At 44.7% G+C, this 21,812-nt stretch overlaps 1 protein-coding gene across 2 annotated transcripts in view; it reads right to left on the reverse strand.

Annotated features, from left to right (window-relative positions):
* Positions 1-7,812: 7,812 nt before the first annotated feature.
* TAFA4 (TAFA chemokine like family member 4) overlaps positions 7,813-21,812 on the reverse strand; it is a 73,459-nt gene continuing 59,459 nt past the window's right edge. The window contains exons 4-5 of one of the 2 annotated variants that reach the window (XM_067542145.1): positions 15,691-15,774; positions 7,813-9,059 (exon numbers count right to left, since the gene is read on the reverse strand). In XM_067542145.1, the coding sequence (XP_067398246.1) occupies positions 8,977-9,059; positions 15,691-15,774 (167 nt within the window). In that variant the 3' untranslated portion in view covers positions 7,813-8,976. Of the gene's footprint in view, positions 9,060-15,649; positions 15,775-21,812 lie in introns of both variants that reach the window. The other variant, XM_067542154.1, reaches the window with a different exon arrangement.

Below are 21,812 nucleotides of genomic sequence, written 5' to 3' on the forward strand. Positions count from 1 at the left end.
CTTTTCTGCAGAACTGCTGCCTAGCCAGTTGGTCCCCAGTCTGTAGCTGTGCATTGGTTTCTTCTGTCCTAAGTGCAGGACTCTGCAATTGTTCTTGTTGAATCTCATCACATTTTTTTTGGCCCAATCCTCCAATTTGTCTAGGTCACTCTGTATCTTATGCCTACCCTCCAGTGTATCCACCACGTCCCACCGCTTAGTGTCATTTGGGTACTTGCTGAGGGTGCAATCCACCCTATCCTCCGAGACCGGATCATTAATGAAGATGTTGAACAAAAACGGCCCCCGCACTGACCCATGGGGCCCTCCACTTGTCACCGGCTGCCAACTAGACATCAAGCCATTGATCGCTACCCATTGAGACTGATGATCTAGCCAGCTCTCTATCCACCTTATCGTCCATTCATCCAACCCATACTTCTTTAACTTGCTGACAAGAATACTGTGGGAGACCGTATCAAAAGTCTTGCTAAAGTCAAAGCATATCACGTCCACTGCTTTCCCCACACCCACAGAGCCAGTCATCTCATCACAGAAGGCAATCAGGTTGGTCAGACATGACCTGCCCTTAATGAACCCATGCTGACTGTTCCTGATTACAGCACAAGGCACCATATCAAGATGGAGAATGCAGCCCAGATTCCGAGCCACTTACATCCTGGATTCGCCTACACAGACATGCAGGTGGGATGAGTGATGTTTCTGAAGTGGCCGGGCCCATCCCCTCAGCCACAGGCCAAGGAGCCGCTACTCAAGTGTTAGGAAATCTCTCTCTTTCATCAACCCGTCAGTGAATGTTTCTACAGTTTGCACTTCTCTCTCTCTGCACCCAAACATCTGCAGTCACCCCCCCCCACACACACACACGCACCCCTCCGCTGTCCCTGATACGCTGAGGAGGGGGTAGACTACGCTGTGAGGGAAGCAATCAGGGATGTAAGGCAATGGGAGAATTGTGATTGAGGCTGTGGGCTTACTTTGGTGCACGGGGCCCATAAAATGCTTTTACCTCAGCACCGAGTCCCTGAACTCCGCCCTCAGCAGAGGCCTGCTGCATAGTCCCATTGCTCTCCACCAAAATCCCCCTCCTCTCTTGGCCCCTCTGCATGTCTTTGCTCATCTCCTCAGGCCTGATCACAAAGCCAATCACCTCCCACAACTCTTCATGCCTTTGGGCAAGTGGGGAATCATAGAGGGGGAATGTCTTGCCACCAGGAAGGTGGCCATGGGACTAAACTGTGGGGTGTGGGATCCATAGGAGATTACCAGCTGTGATAGGGAAAGTCCTGGGGAATAACCAGCTGAGGGGGTAGAGGATGAAGGGAGAAAGACAGAAACAGCCAGACAACATTGCACTGGTTACAGTCTATTCACATTTACAGAGTTTCCTTCACAACCACGGAGGCTAGAAACATCCTCTTTTGTTTGTTTAAATGAAAGCTGAGATGCTGAGGCCTCCATCTGAGACCAAATATATTGGAGGACACACATTGCAGTGTGGACAGAAAGGGTCATGATAAAAAACTATCAACAGACGAAAAAATTCTCTCACGCACAAATTGAAAAGCCTCTGTCTCAGATGAATCAAGAGTCAAAAGTGGTTTCATTTTTAAGCCAGAAAAATTAAGTGTTGTTGGATGGTTTTTGCTAGAAGAGCCCAAAAAGCTTTGAGACTCACTAAAGATATTTCTTAAGGTTCCCATGCGATAATGGTCATTTAAAATCTAATTAAGAAGTTTACTTCTCAGAAAGTTCCTTCTCTTCACAAAGGGTAAGTGCTATAAATCTAGGGAGGATAGTCTGAATTATTCATACATAAGAAAAGAGATGTAATCCCTGCTTTAAGTACAAAACTTGATGCAAACCTAATTATAGAACCATTCCTCAAATGCAAAATGCTGTGTTCTAAAGTGATTCTGAGATGGTTCCCTTTCATGGTGGAATCAGAGCCAGAGTGTTAATAAGAAAATCTAACACTTTTTGTGAGGAGACAGAAAGCATGAAATGAATAACATGAAAGTTGCATTATCTGATATGACTGCATGCAAATAGCCTATGAATCTTGATACAATCAGAAATTAGAACAGTGCGCTGTGTCATGGGAACAGGAGACTGGCTTTGTTATCATTCACAGCCAAAAATCAATGTTAAGTAGCCTTCCCTGCAGGATCCTGTTACAATTCATAAATTCTTAATCCCAGTCTTTTGTAAAAAGTTCCTGTTTACAAGGTTACTTTGTAAGTTAAAATGTTTGTTTCCCCTTAGATCTCTATCGGAAAGCATCTGTGGGTAGATTTACATGACGAATTTGATAGATCTGTATTTTGACAGTGCATCTGTCATCTTCACTTTGTATGTCAAGAGATCAGGTGTGTATTTGTTATTATCAGGTAGGCGATTCATGTTTTGAGGGATATGCTAACTTCTGTTTTGCTTTATTTTAACTTACTAAAAAGATCTTTCAAGGAAGCACTGCAAGAATTTGCATCTCCTTTGCAATGAGTTGCATTCAACTACTGTAAGAAGATAACCACAATATTACCATATACCAAACATATACCAGTATATATACACACATAAATATGAAAACCTTATAGGAAAGTAAGTTTTGCCCTCCACTGAATTTTATAAGGTAAATACACAGAATTTTGTCAAGTTCTATTTGAAGTTCTTAACGTGACCTAAAGTCCATATTTGCACCTCTCCACCACCTGTGTTATAACAGTTCCATCTTTTGGATAGTAAATTTTTTTCAAATAGGCAACAGGCATTGCTAACAAAGCATCAGTTAATTGTTAACATGTTGCTAGTCGACATTTGGGCTCTACAGCATATAGGGCCTGGACCAAAACCTATCAGGAGCAATCGGAAGACTACTCATGACCTAATGGGCTTTGGGTGGGGCCCTAAATAAAACAGAAATGTCATACTCTTGTAAACCTACTCGTGAAATTTTGTACAATATTCCTAATGGATCTGCTAATGCGTTCCAGTGTCTGAGGGGATGTCTTCATAAAGATAGAGTAGGACAAATCCTTCTGCCTTCACTCCAACGTGTGTGAAGTCATTGACGCTGAAGGATTCGTGTGAGTCTAACTAAGGGTGGAGGGTAGCCCTGTGAATGTTAATGTTATTTCACAAAGTTCCCACTTTGCCTTCCTGGGACTTAGAGTAATGTATGTTATATTGATTTTACCCCTGCAGTAGATTACTTTGAGGGACACAATTTAAAGAGTAAGCAAACAGCAGTCTGTTTTGCTTGCAAATCAGTTGCTCTAGTGAATTTTAAATAAGAGAAAAGTTCATTGTAAAATGTAGTTTAAAAAAAAAAAAAAAAAAAAAAAAAAGTCCTGGTTTCCTGAACTGGAAATTCATTGGAGGTATGCATCGGGATGCAGGGATATGCAGCTGGAGAAAAGATATGTATGTACATGAGAATTATGTTCCTAATTTTCACATCTTACAGTTGGGACGACTTCCCACTTGTTGCAAAGCTCTTCCGCACTCTCTCTTGGTGATGTTCACATGGGTAACTTAGCAGCTCCTGGAAAATGAACAATGATTATTTTTCTAGTTGTGCAGTTTTGCAGGTCACCAGACTCTCAAGTACCCAGTCACTATAGGAGGTCACTATAGTTGGAGAAACTATCCAAAGAAATCCCTCTGGACAATTACTATGGGCTAAAGCATGAGCTCAGGCAGAGGACACCCAGGACAAAAGTTAGGCAGAAAGATCTGTGCTCTTGAGGCCAGGGAGTTTCTTGAGGCTGATTCATCCCATCAGTGCTTCTTTACTATTGCTCTGCCTCTTCCTCCCACCCATCTGCCATGCTTCTATTAGTTCCTGGGCCAAACGCTTCTCTTGCAGAAGCCTGCGAGTGTGGAGGCGTTCTCATGCCAGAGAACATTTCTGTAAGGAAATTCCCTGGAGGTTCAGAGTGAGGATGATGGAGTGGAGATTCCCTCTCCTCCCTGAACTAGTAACTGCAGAGAACAAACATAATGACTTCTGTGCAGCCACTAGGAGAAAGGGATGGTAAGCCAATGAGTAGGGTTACTGATCCTTCCCCCACTTCACAGATCAAAAAACAGAGGGGATAATCTGCCCGTCATTGTAAATACGTCACATTCTGCCTTCTAGTAACTTGGGCCACCTCAGTCGTGTCACCCTGAGCTGACTGAAGAAGGCACAGTTCTAGAGGCCCCTGTGTTGTAACAACTCAGCAGGCACTGTATTAGTTACATGTGTTTTACTCAGAAAAAACACACACCTATGCCTGTGCAGGTATATGGCTATGCACGCTTCAGCCACACAGGAAAAGCCTGCCTGATCCTCCCTCCTCCACCCACGGACCAGGTGGGCAGGGGCAGGGTGGTAACGGATGGAGCAGGACAGAGCCCTGCCACCATCCCCTGATATCCACTCCACCATGCCACTCAACACAGCTGAGCTAACGTGAAGTGGGGAGTAACCCGCACCCAATAAAGGGATGCAATACATTACTTTTCTGCAGGAGCACAGCTCCTTTCTAGAGTTCTCCTAGGGTGGTACAGACACTCAATGTAGCTCATAGTGATTTCTCTGGCAAGATTTCATTGAATACCAGTTTGTGTAAAGTGCTGTAATCTTATCTACATTACTCACGCTGTTCTCCTTTCAAGTGCACAGAATTTCCATTAGTATTAAGGGGTGTGTCACTCACACCCCCCCCCCCCCCCCGGTAGAATAGCCCCTGAAGTGTTTTAACAGTAATTAATTTCTTCTTGTGGGTGACTTTGTCTTCATAGCAATAATAAAGCCTTAGTGCTTTATAAAATGCAAAAAGTCTCTCGCAGGTTGATGAGGCTGTTATTCTAAACCATTATCTTTGTGAATTTCCATCTCGAATGAGTGAGAGCTGGCACATATATTCATGTAACTGGACGAAGGGTACTATACGGTAAAAAGAAACGTAAAATGTTGGCTGGGATTTTAAAAAGTGCACGCGTGGTTGACTGTCTTCACTGCAAATGAGGGGTGTTCTTCACTTGGGTTAATTAGCAGGGAAGACACAGCAACTCAGCTTTTAACTCCATTCAGCAGGTTTTCCTCTAGGTTTTGACTCAAGCTGCTAACCCAAGTTTAAAAGCCAAGTCGCTGTGCTTCACTGCTTTAACCTGGGGTAGCTAACATGGGTTAGGTAACCAGAATTAAGAACACACCTTTTTTTTTGCAGTGTAGACGTACCCTGAGGAGCGCCTATTCCACTGAAAATCAATGGAATACGTGGAGGGTTACGTCTACACTGCAATGAAAGGGCAGCGGCACTGCCACCGCTGGCCTGAATCAGCTGACGTGGGCTGGCAGGGCACGGACTGCGCACCTGTCAAATGGTAGTGTAGACATTCAGGCTCAGGCTGGAGCCCAGACGGAGACCCCGCGAAGGAGGAGGGTCTCCGAGCCTGAATGTCTCCACTGCTATTCCTAGTCCAGCAATCCGAGTCCTGCAAGCCCGAGTCAGCTGATGCAGGGTGGGAGACTCGGTGCCGCAGAAGGTTTTATCACAGGGTAGACACACCCTTAGGCACTTTGGGCATCCCCATCTTTTTATTATTGTTTATATGACAGCAATGCCCAAGAACCCTAATATTGGAACGGGGTCCTGTGCCCCGAATTAAAATGCTAACAGAGATACCAGAGAACTCAATCTATAAGTAGGTAAGTAGCATGAATGGATCTCCACAGTCAGGCAGAGTAGGTCTGGTGCATCCTTGGACAGTAGGGCTCTAAGGGAATGTCTACACTGCAATAAAAGAGGAGCAGCACAGCCACAGCTGGCCTGGGTTAGCTCAGGAGAGGGGTGAGGCTGATGTCAGAAACAGGACACCGGAGTTGGAAGGGGCAGCACCCTACATAAAGCTAGATAAATTATTCTATGTGCAATGAGTCCAGAAAGGCTGTAAATCAACCTGCGACCCTGTGAAAAGAAAGCTGCTTTAGGAATATAAAATCACCATCAGGGATGAGGATCCAGGAAGGCAAGCTGCACATTGCATGACCTGTGTTACTGAGCTTACGTCATTGTTTTCTTCCTCTTTAGTGACTCTGACAATGTATCCTCAGTATGGCTGTGTCAAGGTATGTAAGGTCCTGTGTTACTTTCATTCCACCCATTGAGAAGGTGAATGGCCTTGAGGTTCCTGGGACACAGGACACATGGGTTCCAGTCTCAGCTCTGCGACAGACTCATTTGTGCGTGATCTTGGGCACATCGCTTAGAGCTAGCTCCATAAAGGGCCCTGGGCAGCAGCCTTGCAACGTCTGACTCTTTGGCTAGGTCTATACTGCACACCACTGGCGGCGGCGGGTAGCATACGTGCAGCTACATGCCCCAGGGAAAAGCAGGCTGTCTCCAAAGAGCGGTGTGTAGCTACACATGTCACTGAAAGGCTCTGGCCAAGAGGAGGCAGCAGGGAAAGGCTCCTGGAGCCGGGAATCAGCGGAACATCGCTGCTGCTAACAATAGCGGTGTAGACACGGGCGGCATGGCCTGGGCACGCGGAGAGCCAGATGAGGTATAGATGCACCGGCTTCAGGCATGTCTTTACTCACCTAAGCAGTGCCTCACAGCCTACACTGCTATTTCTACCCATGCTATGTGGGCATGCAGTACACATCCACGACACACCACCGTGTCCAGTGTAAACATACCTTAGCCAAAACTCCATGGAAATCCACAGCCCTGCATTAGCTGCCCTGGCTCCCCATACAGTGCATGGGGAGAGTTACATGTCTAAGAAAGGGATTCACGGAAGCCAGCAAGCTGAGACCCATCCTGGACTATCCAGTAGCCCGACAGCTAGGGCACACTGGTGGGTGATCTGGGTTTGAGTCTTTGCTCCTAATCAGGCATAGTGGGAATTCAGCCTAGGTCCCGTTGTGGATCTAGTCCTCCTCCCCTTGTGCTTCAGTTCCTGTCTTAAGAAATGGGGATAACAACCGTTTCTTTCTACCACCCTTTGTCTGGCTTGTCTATTTAGATTGGTCTGGGAGAGGGACAGTATTCTATTCTGCGCATGTACAGTGCCTAGCACAATCGATAAATAATAATCAAGCCTAGGCGACCAGAACATAAAACAACAGCAATCTTCACTTAAAAGCTATAGTACTGTGCATGTGTGCATACCAGTTGTTCAAATCCTTCTGGCATGTCTTTCAATTTAGTCTTAAAATTACAATGAAACCATTAAAATGTTGAGTCCAGTAGAGGGGCAAAACCTTTTAGGTTGAACACCTATTCAGCTTTTAAAACAAGTAGCAGAAAAATTCCCAGTTACTTATGAACAAACACAATAGCCACCATGATCCCACCGGTGATCAAGTACTTCATTAAAAGTGAGAAACCAAAACTATAGGGCCTGCTCTTCCTCCTAAAGGAGTCCAAAGGGAGGTTTCCCATTGGTTTCAATGGGAGTAGGACTGAATGAATATTTATACTCACTCCAACAAAACACACTAATGACTATTATTCTAAACAGCTTCACATGATGGGGGGGGGGGGGGGAAATACCATCAACAAACTAGAAAGTTTGTGCACAATGAACTAAATGAGTGCAACAGTCTCCGTTTTTTGGCATTCCTGCACATATATAAAAAAACAGCTGTATATTATTACTGTAATATTTACATAAAGCATAACAATATATTCAATAGCTAGGTTAGAAGCAGTTCATCTGCATGATATCTGTCTGCATCATTGCATTTAATTCCATACCAATGCATCTTAAGCCATAAAATGATGTAACCATGAAATGACGAGCTCCAACTGCACCTCCTTTTAGAGTTCTGTTTATGAAGTCTGATGACAAAAAAAAACCCGACAGTGCAACAATCAGGAAGTAAGAAAAACAGAATGAGATACATCTAAAGTAATACGAAACAATTATGTGTCACAAAGTGTATCAGCTTGAAAATTTAGTCTGTCAAGGAATTGGACACTTAATTATTATAATCATTATAAACTAGAACTAATTGAAAGTGAAGATCCTTTTTTATCTAGGACTTATGAATTTTAAATAAGTTACCTATTAGAATACAACCAAAGCTATGAAAATCCAAACAAATTACCCTTCTTCCAGTAAGCCTTCCTTATGCAGTTCTAGTTTCCCCTCTTATTTTGAAGCATTTGAATGAATATTTCTAGCTGATGGCTAAATTCTCCTCCATATCTGGAATCAAAGAGGCAAGGAATATTTATATTTTGTTATTCCCTTAGAGAACAGATTTATTTAAGACAATAAAATCTATATCTACTTTCAGATTTAGTCTCTTCCCTGCATTCCCTTACCACCACTTACGAATGTAAAAGTTAAAATACCTGGAACTATCTAAGGAAATAAATATAATTGCACAAATTGTAACAAAAATATGGCATACGCTAAATGCTACTGATTTACGAGAGTCATTTTTTCACCTTCATACAGTATCAATATTTACTAAATCATAGCTGAAAATGCATTATCCCTTAGGTTCATTTGGCTTTTGGATCAGCTTTACATTGGTCCATTGTTGTGCATGATAGATGATACCTTCTAATGAATTTATGCTGCTTCTTTCTGTTCTTTCTAATGTAACCATTTTTTCCCAAGCTACTTCAAAGATCTAAAATAATTTAAATTATTTCACAGCCTTCAGCACTGTAATTAAAAGTCTTATAGTTGACGTGCTTCAGAAGCACAGGTCTGTGTTCCTATGAATTGCTTGCAAGTGTAGGATCCGGGAGAATCCAAGATGTATTTTCAGTACAGTCATAATTCTTTTTTTTTTTTTTTTTTTCTTCTTTTAATTAAAAGTGTATAGTTCTGCATGGGAAAAGCTTGCATCAAGAAGTGGCACCATAGTCAAAAGGAGAAGCATTGTCCTTCTTGATCACTAATTCTGTAAGTTTGAAATGTGACGTCTACAGTATTGTCAGGAAAAGAAAAAAAAAACCAGGACTATGTAAAATAGCCAAGCAAAACAGCTGCAAATCCCATGGTTCCACAATGACACGTAGGTTTTTTCTTTGCTACCGTGTTACCTACAAAAGAAGAAAGAGAAAGTTACGTACATATAGACTATCAGTGCAATGGTGATAAAACTGTTTTGTTCTTGCAAAGGACTGTTTTAGATGAACACATGCTAACTGATTAAATTACGTTCACCATATCTCTACATTGCATATAACTTACATGTAATCACAGTCATATAAACTAGTATAAAGTACGATGCCATTTGATAATGGAGGGAAAGATTTTCAAAGGCACAAATTTACAGTTAGATTCCTAATTTCCATGGACTTTCCATGGGAATAAGATGCCTACTTGCCATTTGTGTCTTTGAAAATCTCCCTCTACGGCATTATCTTGCATTGCACCTTTCTTAAAAGTGATATCCCCGAATGCTTTACAGAGTTAGAGAACACGCTGCAAAGTTAAAAGCTGAAAGCGCAGCTAGAGAGAACCTAGCAGGTTAGTCCAGGAGAAAAAGATATATTTTCAGATGGAGAGTCAATGAGGCAGAGAGATTCAAGAAGGTGGCTCTGGAAGGCATGAGCTGCAGAGTTGAAGGCACTTGCGGCACCAAGGTGATAATATGTAAGGGCTCAGAAAGAAGGCTGGTGCTGTGTGAGCAAAGAGTGGGAGAGAGAAAAGAGACGGAACAGACAAAGTAAGTAAAGCCAGTGGAACAAGTCTGTGTAGTTTCATAAATAACATGGATCATTTTGAACTGAATCCTGGACACGGGCAGTGGAAACTGGTTGAGTTTAAGGATTCGATATCTTCATAAATACTTTGGATAATGGCACAGAGACATACTCTTATAATGTTTGTTGATGATACCAACTGGAAGGGGTTGGAAGCACTTTGGAAGATGGGTTTAGAATTTAAAATGATTTTGACAAACTGGAGAAACAGTCCGAAATAAAGAGGATGAAATTCAATAAGGACAAATGCAAAGTACGACACTTAGGAAGGAATAATCAGCGGCACAAATATATGAAAATGTGAAATGATAGCCAAGGAGGGAGTACTTCAGAAAAGGATCTGGGGGTTATAGTGGATCACAAACTAAATATGAGTCAATAGTGTAATATTGTTGCAAGAAACAAAAAAAACAAAAAAACAAACATCGTTCTGGGATGTTGTAAGCAAGACAGGAGAAGTAATTCTTCTGCTCTACTCAGCACAGAGAAGGTCTCAACAGAGTATTGTATCCAGTTCTGGGAAACACATGGACAAACTGGAGAAAGTCCAGAGGAGGCAACAAAAATGATTTAACAATGAGGAAAATTGAAAAAAATAGGTTTGTTTAGTCTGGAGAAGAAAAGACCAAGGAAGGACCTGATAACAGTCTTCAGGTATGTAAGAAGAGGGTGTGAAATCGTTCTCCTTAACCACTGAGGATAGGACAAGAAGTAATGAGGTTAAGGGTATGTCTACACTGATGGCGGCAAAGTCGCCGCCGTCAGATCGACCTATCTGGATCGACTGAGCGGTCAGTGAAGACCCACTCAGTCGATCCAGAAGTTGACGCAGTTAAACCAGCCCCTCAAGTGGCATAGCGCTGCGTCGACGGGAACGAGGTTCCCATCGGCACACTGCAGTGAAGACGCCGCGCAGAAGGGAAGCACAGCAGTCAACGGGAGTTACGCAAACTATTCTGCATAACCCCCGTCGACTGCCGTCAAATCACCCAGTAAGTGTAGACCAGGGCTAAATTGCAGCAAGGGCGATTTAGATTGGACATTAGGAAAAATTTCTTAACTGTCAGGGTAGTCAAGCCATGGAACAAATTACCCAGGGAGGTTGTGGGATCTCCATCATTGGAGGTTTTTCAGACTAAGGGTATGTCTTCACCGACAGCAGCAAATTCGGTGCCGCCAAATCAATTCTTTGGGATTAATTGAATGGAAGTGGAGACCCGCTCAATAAATCTGGAATTCGCCTGAATAAATCCACCCATGGAAAAAGAGTAATGCTGCGTTGATGAGAGGGCATTTCCCGTCAGCGCAATGTAGTGTGGATGCTGCGCTCATTAGAATTTAGGAAGTGGACGGGAGATATGCAAGCTATGTAGAGATATGCAAGCTGCATATCTCCCGTTGACTGATGCTGAATTTTGCGGCAAGTATAGACCAGGCCTATGTTAGACAAACATCTGTCAGGGATGGTCTGGATAATATTTAGTCCTGCCTCAGTGCAGGGGACAGGACTAGATGACCTATCCAGGTCCCTTCCAATCCTACATTTCTATGATTCTGAGTCAGTGTGAGCTTGCGTCTATATATATATGTGTGTGAGAAGATAGGCAGCAGCTATTTCCAGTGCTGGAGAGTTGCCACTTGAGAAGGCCAAAGAGAAGGCAGTTGAAATAGTCCAGACCAAAGATGGAGGCATTGAGAAGATCAGAGTAGTTGGAACTGAAGCAGTGGGAAACACAGACCATGTTTTTCAGAGCTGGAGATAGGCAGATTTGCAGGCACAGGAGCTGTAGGAATCCTTAGACTTATAAACGCCACTGAGGTTATGGACAGCGGAGTCAAATGGGATGCCTGAGTTCAGACGAGATGAAGCCCTGTTTGAGAACGCTGTTTTTGCCAAGCCGAGTGCTTCTGTCTTTACATGCAGTGCTTGTCATTTTAATGTATGTACATTGAAGTACTCACAGTTCAGCTTCCCAGCAATTTTTCAATTGATAGTTGGCCAGCAATTAAGCAGATCAAAATCTAGCTTCTAATCACGGCTAAAATGCATTTTAAAACAGCTCTGTTGATCTGCTTTCCTTAATGAATATAAACAAGAGTAAAGAGTGTTCAATTAATTTTTATTTGGCTTCACAAGACAATTACTCCAAGAAGGAAGCATTTTACTTGTTTCACTGTCCCTGATTAGTCATTGTCATTACTCCTATAAATACACAGAAAATATACAAGTGTCGCAGACTGCATGTCGGCCCACTATTTTGACAACGTTGAAAGTCAAAGTTAAAAAAGTTGATCAAAGGGACTTTCTTTCTGCAATGTGTAATTAGCTTGTGGAACTCCTTGCCACCAACTATCATTGAAGCCAACGTCTATTGGGCTTCAAAAAGGAATCAGAGATGTAAATAGATGAAATTATCCCTGTTACATTAGATAGAAACTTTTTAAAATTTAGAATGGATCTAAACCTTCATGACTTAAGGCATAAGCCGCCCACTAAATTGTGGGCATTAGGAAGAAACTTCTCTTTTGGGCAGGTTATTCTAGATCTGTGTATCTGGAGGTTTCTTGCACTTTTCCCTCTAAAGCATCCAGCCACCTGCTATGGCTGGATCACTCAGACCATTAGTCCAATCCGGGGGTCAGCAACCTGGGGCATGTGTGTCAAAGGTGGCACGCACAATGATTTTGAGTGGCATGTCGCACCACTCCCAGCCCCAAGCAGGGCTGTGCGGCAGCCGTTTGCCCCTTCCAGCCCCGCCCCTCTCTCACGTGGGCCCAGCGGTGACCTGGCCGGAGCCAGTGTAAAGCAGGGGGGGGCTGGAGCAGCCACCGCATGGCCCTGCTTTGCACTGGGAGTGGTATGGTTCTGGCCAGCAGGGCACCGCTGTATTGGGGCTGGAAGGGGGCTGGATGGCTGTCATATGGCCCTGTTTGCAGCCTGGAGCAACTCCTAGCCAGGGCTAGTGGTGCACCGAACCAGCCGGCCCCTCAGCCTCCAGTCCTCTCCTCCATCCCTCCGTTGGGCAGAGACCACGGGGACCCCGGATGCATAGGGGCCAGGCAGCCTTCCCCCCTCTTATCCTCCCTTTCCTGCCCCTCCACCTTCGCAGCAGTGGGGGAAGGTGGAGAGCAGAAAACGGGCCTGCAGACACCCCCTCCCGCCGCCACCACTGCCACCGATCACCCGGTAAGTCAGGATGCTGGGCCCCCGGCACGTGGAAGAGGGGCAGGGGAAAGACTTGGCACGTCCTTTCCCAAAGGTTGCCGACCCCTGGTCTAATCCGATATGGCTATTCCGACGTTCTTGTCTTTCATATTGACTAGCATCCAGTTTCACTACCGTTCTCATAACAGGGGATCAAGATTTTTGTCCATTGAGATGTTGTTTTTAATCAATTCTACTTAACTGAAGGCAGGTCTACCCCGGCGGCGGTAGCCGGTACTTACGTTCATGTAGCGCGCCATCCTCATGGTGCTGCGTCAGCAGGAGACGCCCTCCTGTTGACCCAGCCTTGCTCCTTTCCGGGAGGAGGATTCATTCGTTTGCGCTCTCCAATCGACTGAGCAGGTCTACACCGACCCACTCAATCGATGCCACTGCATCATTGCCTGCTACTGCGGCAGTGAAGACGTAGCCCCCATTTTTTAAAAAAAGCCTGTTCTCTAATTACAACATGCATAATTCTACTCCCACAGTGCAGTAATAACTGTAAAATTAACCTATTTATTTTGCAGTACAATCTTCCGATGTAAGAGTTATGCACTGCACAGTTATTTAGAAACTGCTGTGCCATACTTCATAATTCTTGTGCAACAGCCCGACACGCGATAGCTGGAAGCAGTTATACAAATGAATTTACTGTATATGCATCAGATTAATAAAGGACATAAAATGGTTTATACCTTTCCAGTCAGTCTTGCTTGGATTAATAAAGTTTTATGATTTCAGAATTATTCTCAAGTGGCCTAGCCCTAAAAACCGGTGATAGTATCATGAGGACAGTATTATGAGACACTGTCTTCTTGAAGTGCTAAATGAAATGTCACTACTACTGGGGATTTAGCACTGTTATATTTATATTCCCACCTCACAAAGGAAACCTCACAGGTTTACGTACTGACAAAAAGCAATGCACAACCACAAATAAATACAGAAAGGCCCGGATGGGCCAGCAAATCATGGGAATGCAGAGCATAAGAAGTAACTTGTCTGCATTGTCCACACGCAAAATACATTAAACAAAACCACCACAACAAAGAAGCAATGCTCTATCACAGAGCTCATACTTAGTCTTGGTCTGCACTACAGAGTTAGGTCGACATAAGGAAGCTTATGTCGACTTAATTATGTCCGTGTCTACACTACAATGCTTCTTCCACCAAAGTAAGTGGCCCACTACACCGACATCAGAACTCTACCTCCATGAGAGGCGTAGCGCTTATGGTGGTGTAGTTAGGGCTACACAGTGTCCATGTGGACACTGCGTTATTTAGGTCGGCTGTCTTTCTTGTCATTTTCAGGGCCGCCTCCAAATTTCAGCAGCAGGGGGGCTCACAGCTGGAGCTGTGAAACTGACAAAAACCTCAATTTGACTCCTGGCAGGCTCCTTGCTATGAAACTGAGCCCACACCCGGCTCACAGCTCTGGCTGTCAACCCTCGGCACTTGGAGGGCTCCAGCTGTGAGCCCTGCATGGCTGTCGGTGCCCCACGATGCCCCACTTCAGTCGGTGCAAGTGCTCCTGGTGAGAATTGTGAAGGAAGGGGCACAGCAAAGAGACTTTGACTGGGCCTGAGGAGAGGCAGAGAGGCAGAGAGAGAGGCAGAGGCAGAGAGAGAGAGAGAGAGAGTCCCTTCAAGCAGGGCCAGGACTGCTGACATTTGGTTGGGCCAACTCCAAACCTCCAGCTTGATACCTGAGCTGAACTGGTGCACTGCACCCACAGAGCGCTGTCTGTTTCAGATCTTCAAGCGCGCACACGCAAGCAAGGGGTTAGGGCTCTGAACTCTAGGGGAGTGCACACTCTGGAGGTGGGGGGGGGGGGGGTACATAGTGGCCGTGTAAATGCCAGCTAGACAAGTGTCATTTATTACTGTGTTCTATATTTATTAATTGATGTATTCAACTGCCCCTGTGGATTTAAAATAGTAGTGCTGTTTAATTTCAGTCTGTTATGCCACATTTCCTTAATTTGTTAAGTAAAGGTGTGTTAACTCTAAGTATATTGGATGTTTAGTTTGCCTAACTGCAATTGTTGAGTTAGACCTAGGTCACAGATTATTATTATTATTAGCCTAGGCTTAGTCCTGGAAGCTCCCAAGGGCCCCCTATTGAGCGTGTGCAGGGGCCAGCCAGGTGGAGGCACCGCCAATTTTTAATTCCCTTTAAGAGTAAAGGGACTGCAGCAGAGGGGCGGATCAAGGATTCCCACCTATCCTACATCATCACTGGGATACTCAGGATCTCCTTTGTTGTCAGCAACCTTAGGCGCCCTTGCACACCGGCGAGTGTTGCCTGCTCCCAAGTAACCCAGAAAAAGAAGGGGGTTACACTAGTTACTGGAGAGAGGAGTGTTTGCAACTCAGCTGAGATCCAGCAGTTTCTCCACCAGCAGCAACTAGACACATCATTGTTTAAAACACAACAAAAAAGCCACCATTGAAGATGGTGAGGCTGATGCTAAGACCAGCAGAGCAAGAGCAATGGAAATGGGCACATGTGGTCACCAGACTGTCACCTTGAAATATAGAGAGAAGACAGGTGAGACAATAACTTTTATTGGATCAACTTCGGTGGGTAAGAGAGACCAGCTTTCAAGGTAACACAGATAAGTGCTCACACACCTGGTCTCTCTAATATCCTGGAACCAACATGGGTACAACAACACTGCATACCTTTAAAATGGACACGCTTTCTGTACTTGCCTTTGTGGTTTTGACTTTATTTCCACTGCTGCAAGACCAACCTGAATAGTCTGGTAGCACTTTACAGTCTTCTCCATCCAGACAAGGGTTCATGTGACACCACCACTTCTGGATGACGATGGAGGCTGGAAACAGAAGCAGAATAACCGTCTTTTCTATTAGGTTGATGGTTTCAGGTGCAGGAAAATTCATTTGTTTAAGTATAAAATGAAGAGGACACTACAATTATTAAGCTGGCATTTCTCCATTAGGTGGAAAACATATTCACCAGGATTAACTAGTCTGCAAAGACATGATCCTGAAACCCTGACTTACATGAGTACTGCATTCACTGAGTCAAGTTATTTATTCTATACAGTGAATGTTTAAGTTGCTTTGGCTTCTTGCCCATCCACGTGAGTACGTACGAGCTTGTCTGCATAGTGCAGTAATGCACATCAGCGGGGTGTGAATTCTAATGTACGCTAAAATCAGTCTTATGTTAGCAAGCAAAAGGGAACTTTTGTGCATGCCAACAGGTCTACACAGGCCAATTAGTGCGCAACACGTTGGTGCACCTTACAATCCACACCCTACTGGTGAGCATTACCACAATGTGTAGCCAAGCCCTACTTAGCCATGACTGTTGCATCCATGTCTCGGGGTAAGCAGGATATTGGTTCCAGGATACTGGTGTGGAGATGGATGCTTAGATACCATGATGATAGACTACCTTAGCTAGATAAACAGGTGTCAGAGTAGTAGTAAGGGTCATAGCAAGGCTTCAGTCCCCGTAACCTGCAGTTGACATCATCAAGAGGAACCAGGGGCATGAAGTGGTATTATCTCCTTCGTGGTAGACTGGAAAGCACTGCGGGGATGGGCATGGGTAATGATCTTGCCAGCAACCGAAGAACTAGCATCGCAAAGCAGGGTGGTGTAGGGATTGGGAAGAATTCCGGCAATTTCCTTATGACCACACCACTCTGGTCTGAACTGTTAATGAAATGGATTTGCAAGGGAGCCCTTCACCCAGCCACAGCTAATAGGTCCAAAAACCTAGTGAACAAGGTCAAGGGCAAAGGTCACAAGCAGATGATGCTCACATTAATGTAAAACAATAAATAAGAGCAGCAGCAGCTAATGAGAACATCACATAGGATTGCTATGAAAAGATACACCCAAATGCAGGCCCACAGACAGCAATACAGGACCCAGGGCAGAATAGTCAATGCCCTCCTCCCCCCCTCTTCCCTAAAAGGGATGGCTGAGGTCCAAGCAGGCTTCTGCAGGAAGTTTTTGCTGATTTATTATGCACCATACAGGTTCCCAGACAGCTGAGAAAGCTGCTACTCAGCTTCCCCAGTCCCTTGGACTCCCCAGGGAGATCACTGATGAACCCGGGAAGCTGAGTAGCAGATCCCACCTCCTCTGCTGCCCATGAACCTGCAAGGCACATAATAAATAAGTTCGGCTCAGGGGAGAGATGGAGAGGACGAGCGGTGGGGGGACTCGGGGGAAAGGGGTGTGGAGGAGATGAGGATATGTATCTATCCTCCCGTCTGCCCGGGCCCTTTTAAATCACCAGGCTCCTGGGCATTGCCCCCTTTACTCTCCCTGTCGGCAGGCCTGCCCAAATGGAGTCCATCTGTTGAGTGCAGGATCGTAAATGTTTAACCTGGACGTATATGCTAGGCTGGAAGTGGTTCTGTAAGTGGGTAAGAAAATAGAACGGCCTGTAAGCTACAAGAGTTCTATCAGAAACTCTTATAGAGAACAAAGACTGAGGAGTGGGGAATCTATTGTAATAACGTTGAAAAAACATATGAATAGTTAACTAAGAACCTACTTTAAATTGCATCCTGTCACTCTTACAGCAGGCTACACTGTTATACATCGATTGTGCACATTTAATAATTTTCTACTCAACACAATTTCTCTTAGACGGCTTTTTAGTTTTACAAAAATAATCATGATGTTTTAATATTGCAGACAATAACAGATATATTTTGCCACAAAATGTTGCAAACTTCTGCATGCGTTCTTAATTTAACATTAGCACCGTGGGTGGGATTAATCAAATCACAGAAAACAATTTGGAAGATATGGGTCTGCAATTTTACATAACCTAAAGTGGATATGCAAAATATGGCTACAGATGTTAATTTAGTTCCTTTGCACTATTTTACTATGTGCACAAAATACTGAATTTCATACTTAACAAGGTGCCTTGTTCTAAAGAGATGTACAAAAATAACAGTTTACTTCCTGTAAAGGATAAACAATTTTTCATTAGTTCAAAGATACTTTTCTACTGCTGCAACCTTCAAATTAGGTTAACTAGCAGCAAGCTGACATTGGAAGATTCAGTTGCTGAAACGCTGATTCAATTACTTATTTTCCATAGTATGCTCTCAGTCTTGGTTGCAATCAGAGGCATCTGTGGACTGAAAAATACCTTTTTGGAATAACAGTTTGAATTCAGATACTCTCCATACAACCTATTGCAGTTATAAATGAACACATGGTTCTTATCACCAAGCATTTTCTACTCCACCTGACTGATTATTGATGGACTAATTTGAATAAAACTTGACTGTGCTTTATGGCATCTACGGGATCATTTCCATTCTGAGTTTATTACCATCTGATCAAGTTGTTTCATACCTTTGCTATTTGCCAGAATTCTGATTTGTTTTGTATGCTACATATATTTAGGTAAGCGTGTGTGTCCAATGACAAAGTTGTTTCATTAATGGAGAACTGATTCTCTCCATTAACATCCCAGTCATCACAGATACATGCCATTATTTCTTTTCTTTTGTGATTATGTCCAGCTTCTCTTTTGTACTGAAAGCAACCGTTTTAATTAATTGGTCAGGATATGTTTTAAGACCAACCCAAAATGGTCATCCCTAAATGTGAGGCAATTTGCATTTGCATACTCGTCACAGGGTCAGCGCCCACCTCTTGCAAGTTTGTGTGCGCCTGAAAATCACTCCATTCATGGAACGGGGTGGCATCCACCTCTTGTGAGCATCCCTCCCGCCCCTTCCCGGGTTGATGATTTCTTTGGCAGATCTTCAGTGAATCTGCCCTTCGGCCAAGTCACACACACTGTCTGTAGGTGGAACAAGAACAAACCCCTTCTGGGATATACAGTTTTTACCTTCTCCCGGCCTTGGTATGGGGCCATACTCCCAAGAAGACACTGTCTTCCTTCAGCCCTCCCTGGGCTCAATCCTTGCTCAGTCTCAGGAACTCCTTCGTAGTTCTCCTGGGCCCTGCCCACACTGCTGTCCATGGTCCTGCTGCTCTTTCAGCCAGCCAGCTCTTCCAGCTCCAGGCAGCAACTGACTGTCTGTCGCTCCTTTTTATATGGCCCGCCTGGCCCCTAATTGGCCTCTCCTGCAGCCCCTCTGATTGGCTGCTTCTCCAAAGGCCTAGAGTGGCTGCAGGGGGACTTCTCTTCTGCTCTTCTCTGGGACCGGGTGTGGCAGGACCCTGAAGCCTCTAGCAGAGGGCCTCTGGGCCTAGTCCACCCCATCACAATACTCAGCCTACATTCTCCTCTCAACCCATTTCCAACACCTGATTGAATATCCCTTTCAAAGAAATACTTCAAAAATGAATCTCCAGTGCCAGATGAATAACGAACGCCACAACATAGAACCCAATTTACCCCTGCACTATTACAGTTTTACATCTGTCTACCTTCGCTGATTTCAAATGGCACAAAAAGGGAATAAATATGACAGTGAATCAGGCCCATAATTTACAGAAATACCATCTTCAATAAAAAGATAGCACAGCCACCAACTGAAAACACCAAAGAGTAAACCTGTAAAGCATTGAACCAAAGCATTGAACCTGTAAGCTCTTAAATGGACTGAATATTTCAACTTCAGCTCATTTCTAGTCGTGCTTCTTTTTCAATTATATTCAGATTTCTTTTCTTTCACTGACTGGTTTCTGCTCTGTGTTGACACCTTTTTTCAGAATAAGTGAAACCCTTTCTTGATATACTTAATATATTTTGTTCTATTTGATGTAACAAACCACAGATTTTTTGCTGTAGTATAGACCCAATTTTTGTGTCAATTTATGCCAGGATTCTCTTGTGTCCATAATGTCTATTATTTTACAGCTCTGTATTTCTTAGCTCTCGGGACACGTTTGAAATATGCTTCTTATATTACTATAATAGGAAAGTTCTCAGTCTGGATTTTAGACTAAATTCTTAAGATCATAAGAGCATAAGAACAGCCATACTGGGTAAGAGCAATGGTCCATCTAGCCCAGTATTCTGTCTTCTGGCAGGGGCCAATACCAGGTACTTCAGAAAGAATGAACAGAACAGGTAATCATCGAGTGATCCATCCCGTCGGCCATTTCCAGCCTCTGGCAAACAGCAATCCCTGCCTATCCTGGCTAATAGCTATTGATGGACCTACCCTCCATGAACTTATCTAGTTCTTTTTTGAACCCTGTTATAGTCTTGGCCTTCACAGAATCCTCTGGCAAGGAGTTCCACAGGTTGTCTGTGTGCTGCGTGAAGAAATACTTCCTTTTGTTCATTTTAAACCTGCTGCCTATTAATTTCATTTGGTGAAGTTTGGTGACCCCTAGTTTTTATATTATGAGAAGGAATAACTAACACTTCCTTTTTTACTTTACTTTACTTACAGACATGATTTTATAGACCTCTATCATGTCCCCCCTTAGTCATCTCTTTTCCAAGCTGAAAAATCCTGTTCTTATTAATCACTCCTCACATGGAAGTTTTTCCATACCCCGAATTATTTTAGTTGCCCTTTTCTGTACCTTTTCCAATTCCAATACATCTTTTTTTCAGATGGGGCAACCAGATCTGCACGTAGTACTCAAGATGTGGACGTACCATGGATTTATAAAGAGGCAACACTATATTTTCTGTTTTATTATCTCTCTCTTTCCTAATGATTCTCAACATTCTGTTAGCTTTCTTCACTGCTGCTGCACATTGCCACTGTATATTCTTCATAGAAGTAGTTACTTAACCTTTCAAGGTCCCTTCCAGCCCTACATTGCTATGATTCTATTTGAAAAAATACTTACTGAAACCTCTCCAAGAACCCTTCAATCTGATAAGGGGAGGAGATATTTTAAGTCACTCCATGATTCAAACAGTGATAGGGACAGCAAAAGTTACCTAGTCCTGCCCCATGTGCGGAGGCCAAACAAAACATATCTAGAGCATCCATAACAGGGGTTTGTCTAACCTGTTCTTAAAAACTTCCAATGATGGTGTTGGCAGGCCGTCTCCGGGGGAGGCCACAGCGGTTTCCTATACAGGGGGAAATCGCTCATGCTTGGTGAGTGAGCAGTCTAGTTCTCTACCCTTAGGCAGGGTGAGCACACTGTCGATCGCTCAGGCCCTCAGTCAGGGGTGAGCAGCAAGGGCAACGGCTCCAGGAGCGGTCAGGAGAGAGAGACTCTCCTCGGGGTGGCTAGGAAAAGGGGGGAGAAGAGGGGGACGCAGGCCCACCCATCTCCACTGCGTCCCAGCCCAGGGCCCTAGTAGCGGCTGCCACTGTGTCGCCAGGGCTCCCGCTGCAGCACAACAACTATACCGCAGATTCAGCCACAGGACGTGGCTGCCCCTGGGCTACTTCCTCCCTGCTGGCCCCAGTACCTGCCTTCTCGGTGCTGCAAGGGAAGTCCACCTGGGGTAGGCCCGTCAGTCCCTCTTCATCGACGGGCAGTAAGGCGGGGAGCTCCTCTTCAAGGGGCAGCTCCTCTAGGTCGTTGTATGCTGGGAGGGGCTCGGCTTCCGGCAGATCCTCCAAGTCCTGTCCCAACTCAGGGGAGGGTCTGCGGCCGGCAGCTCCTCCAGATCCTGTCCAGCCTCAGGGAGTACCCGCCACTCGGGTTGCTCCGGGGTCTCGGCCCAGTCCCGGGGTTCCGGTGTCCAGGACCAGTCTCGGGGCCGGGGTACCTCGGCCCAGTCTTTCTGGCCGGGTTGCCTGGTCCAGCTCCGCAAAGGCCCTACCCAGTCTCCAGGCCTGGGTGGGGTGGGGCCGGGGTTGGCCGGCAGCTCGGCTCCGGCCTAGGCCTCGGCTGGCAGGGCAGCACATCTGTCTCCGGCAGAAGTCTCTCTCTGACTGAGCTCAGGGGCTGGGCTTTTATACTTCCCCTTCCTGTC

This window comes from Emydura macquarii, unplaced genomic scaffold (assembly GCF_026122565.2).
Source record: "Emydura macquarii macquarii isolate MOO-44397 ecotype Brisbane River unplaced genomic scaffold, CSIRO-AGI_Emac_v2 contig_71, whole genome shotgun sequence".
NCBI lineage: Eukaryota > Metazoa > Chordata > Testudines > Chelidae > Emydura > Emydura macquarii.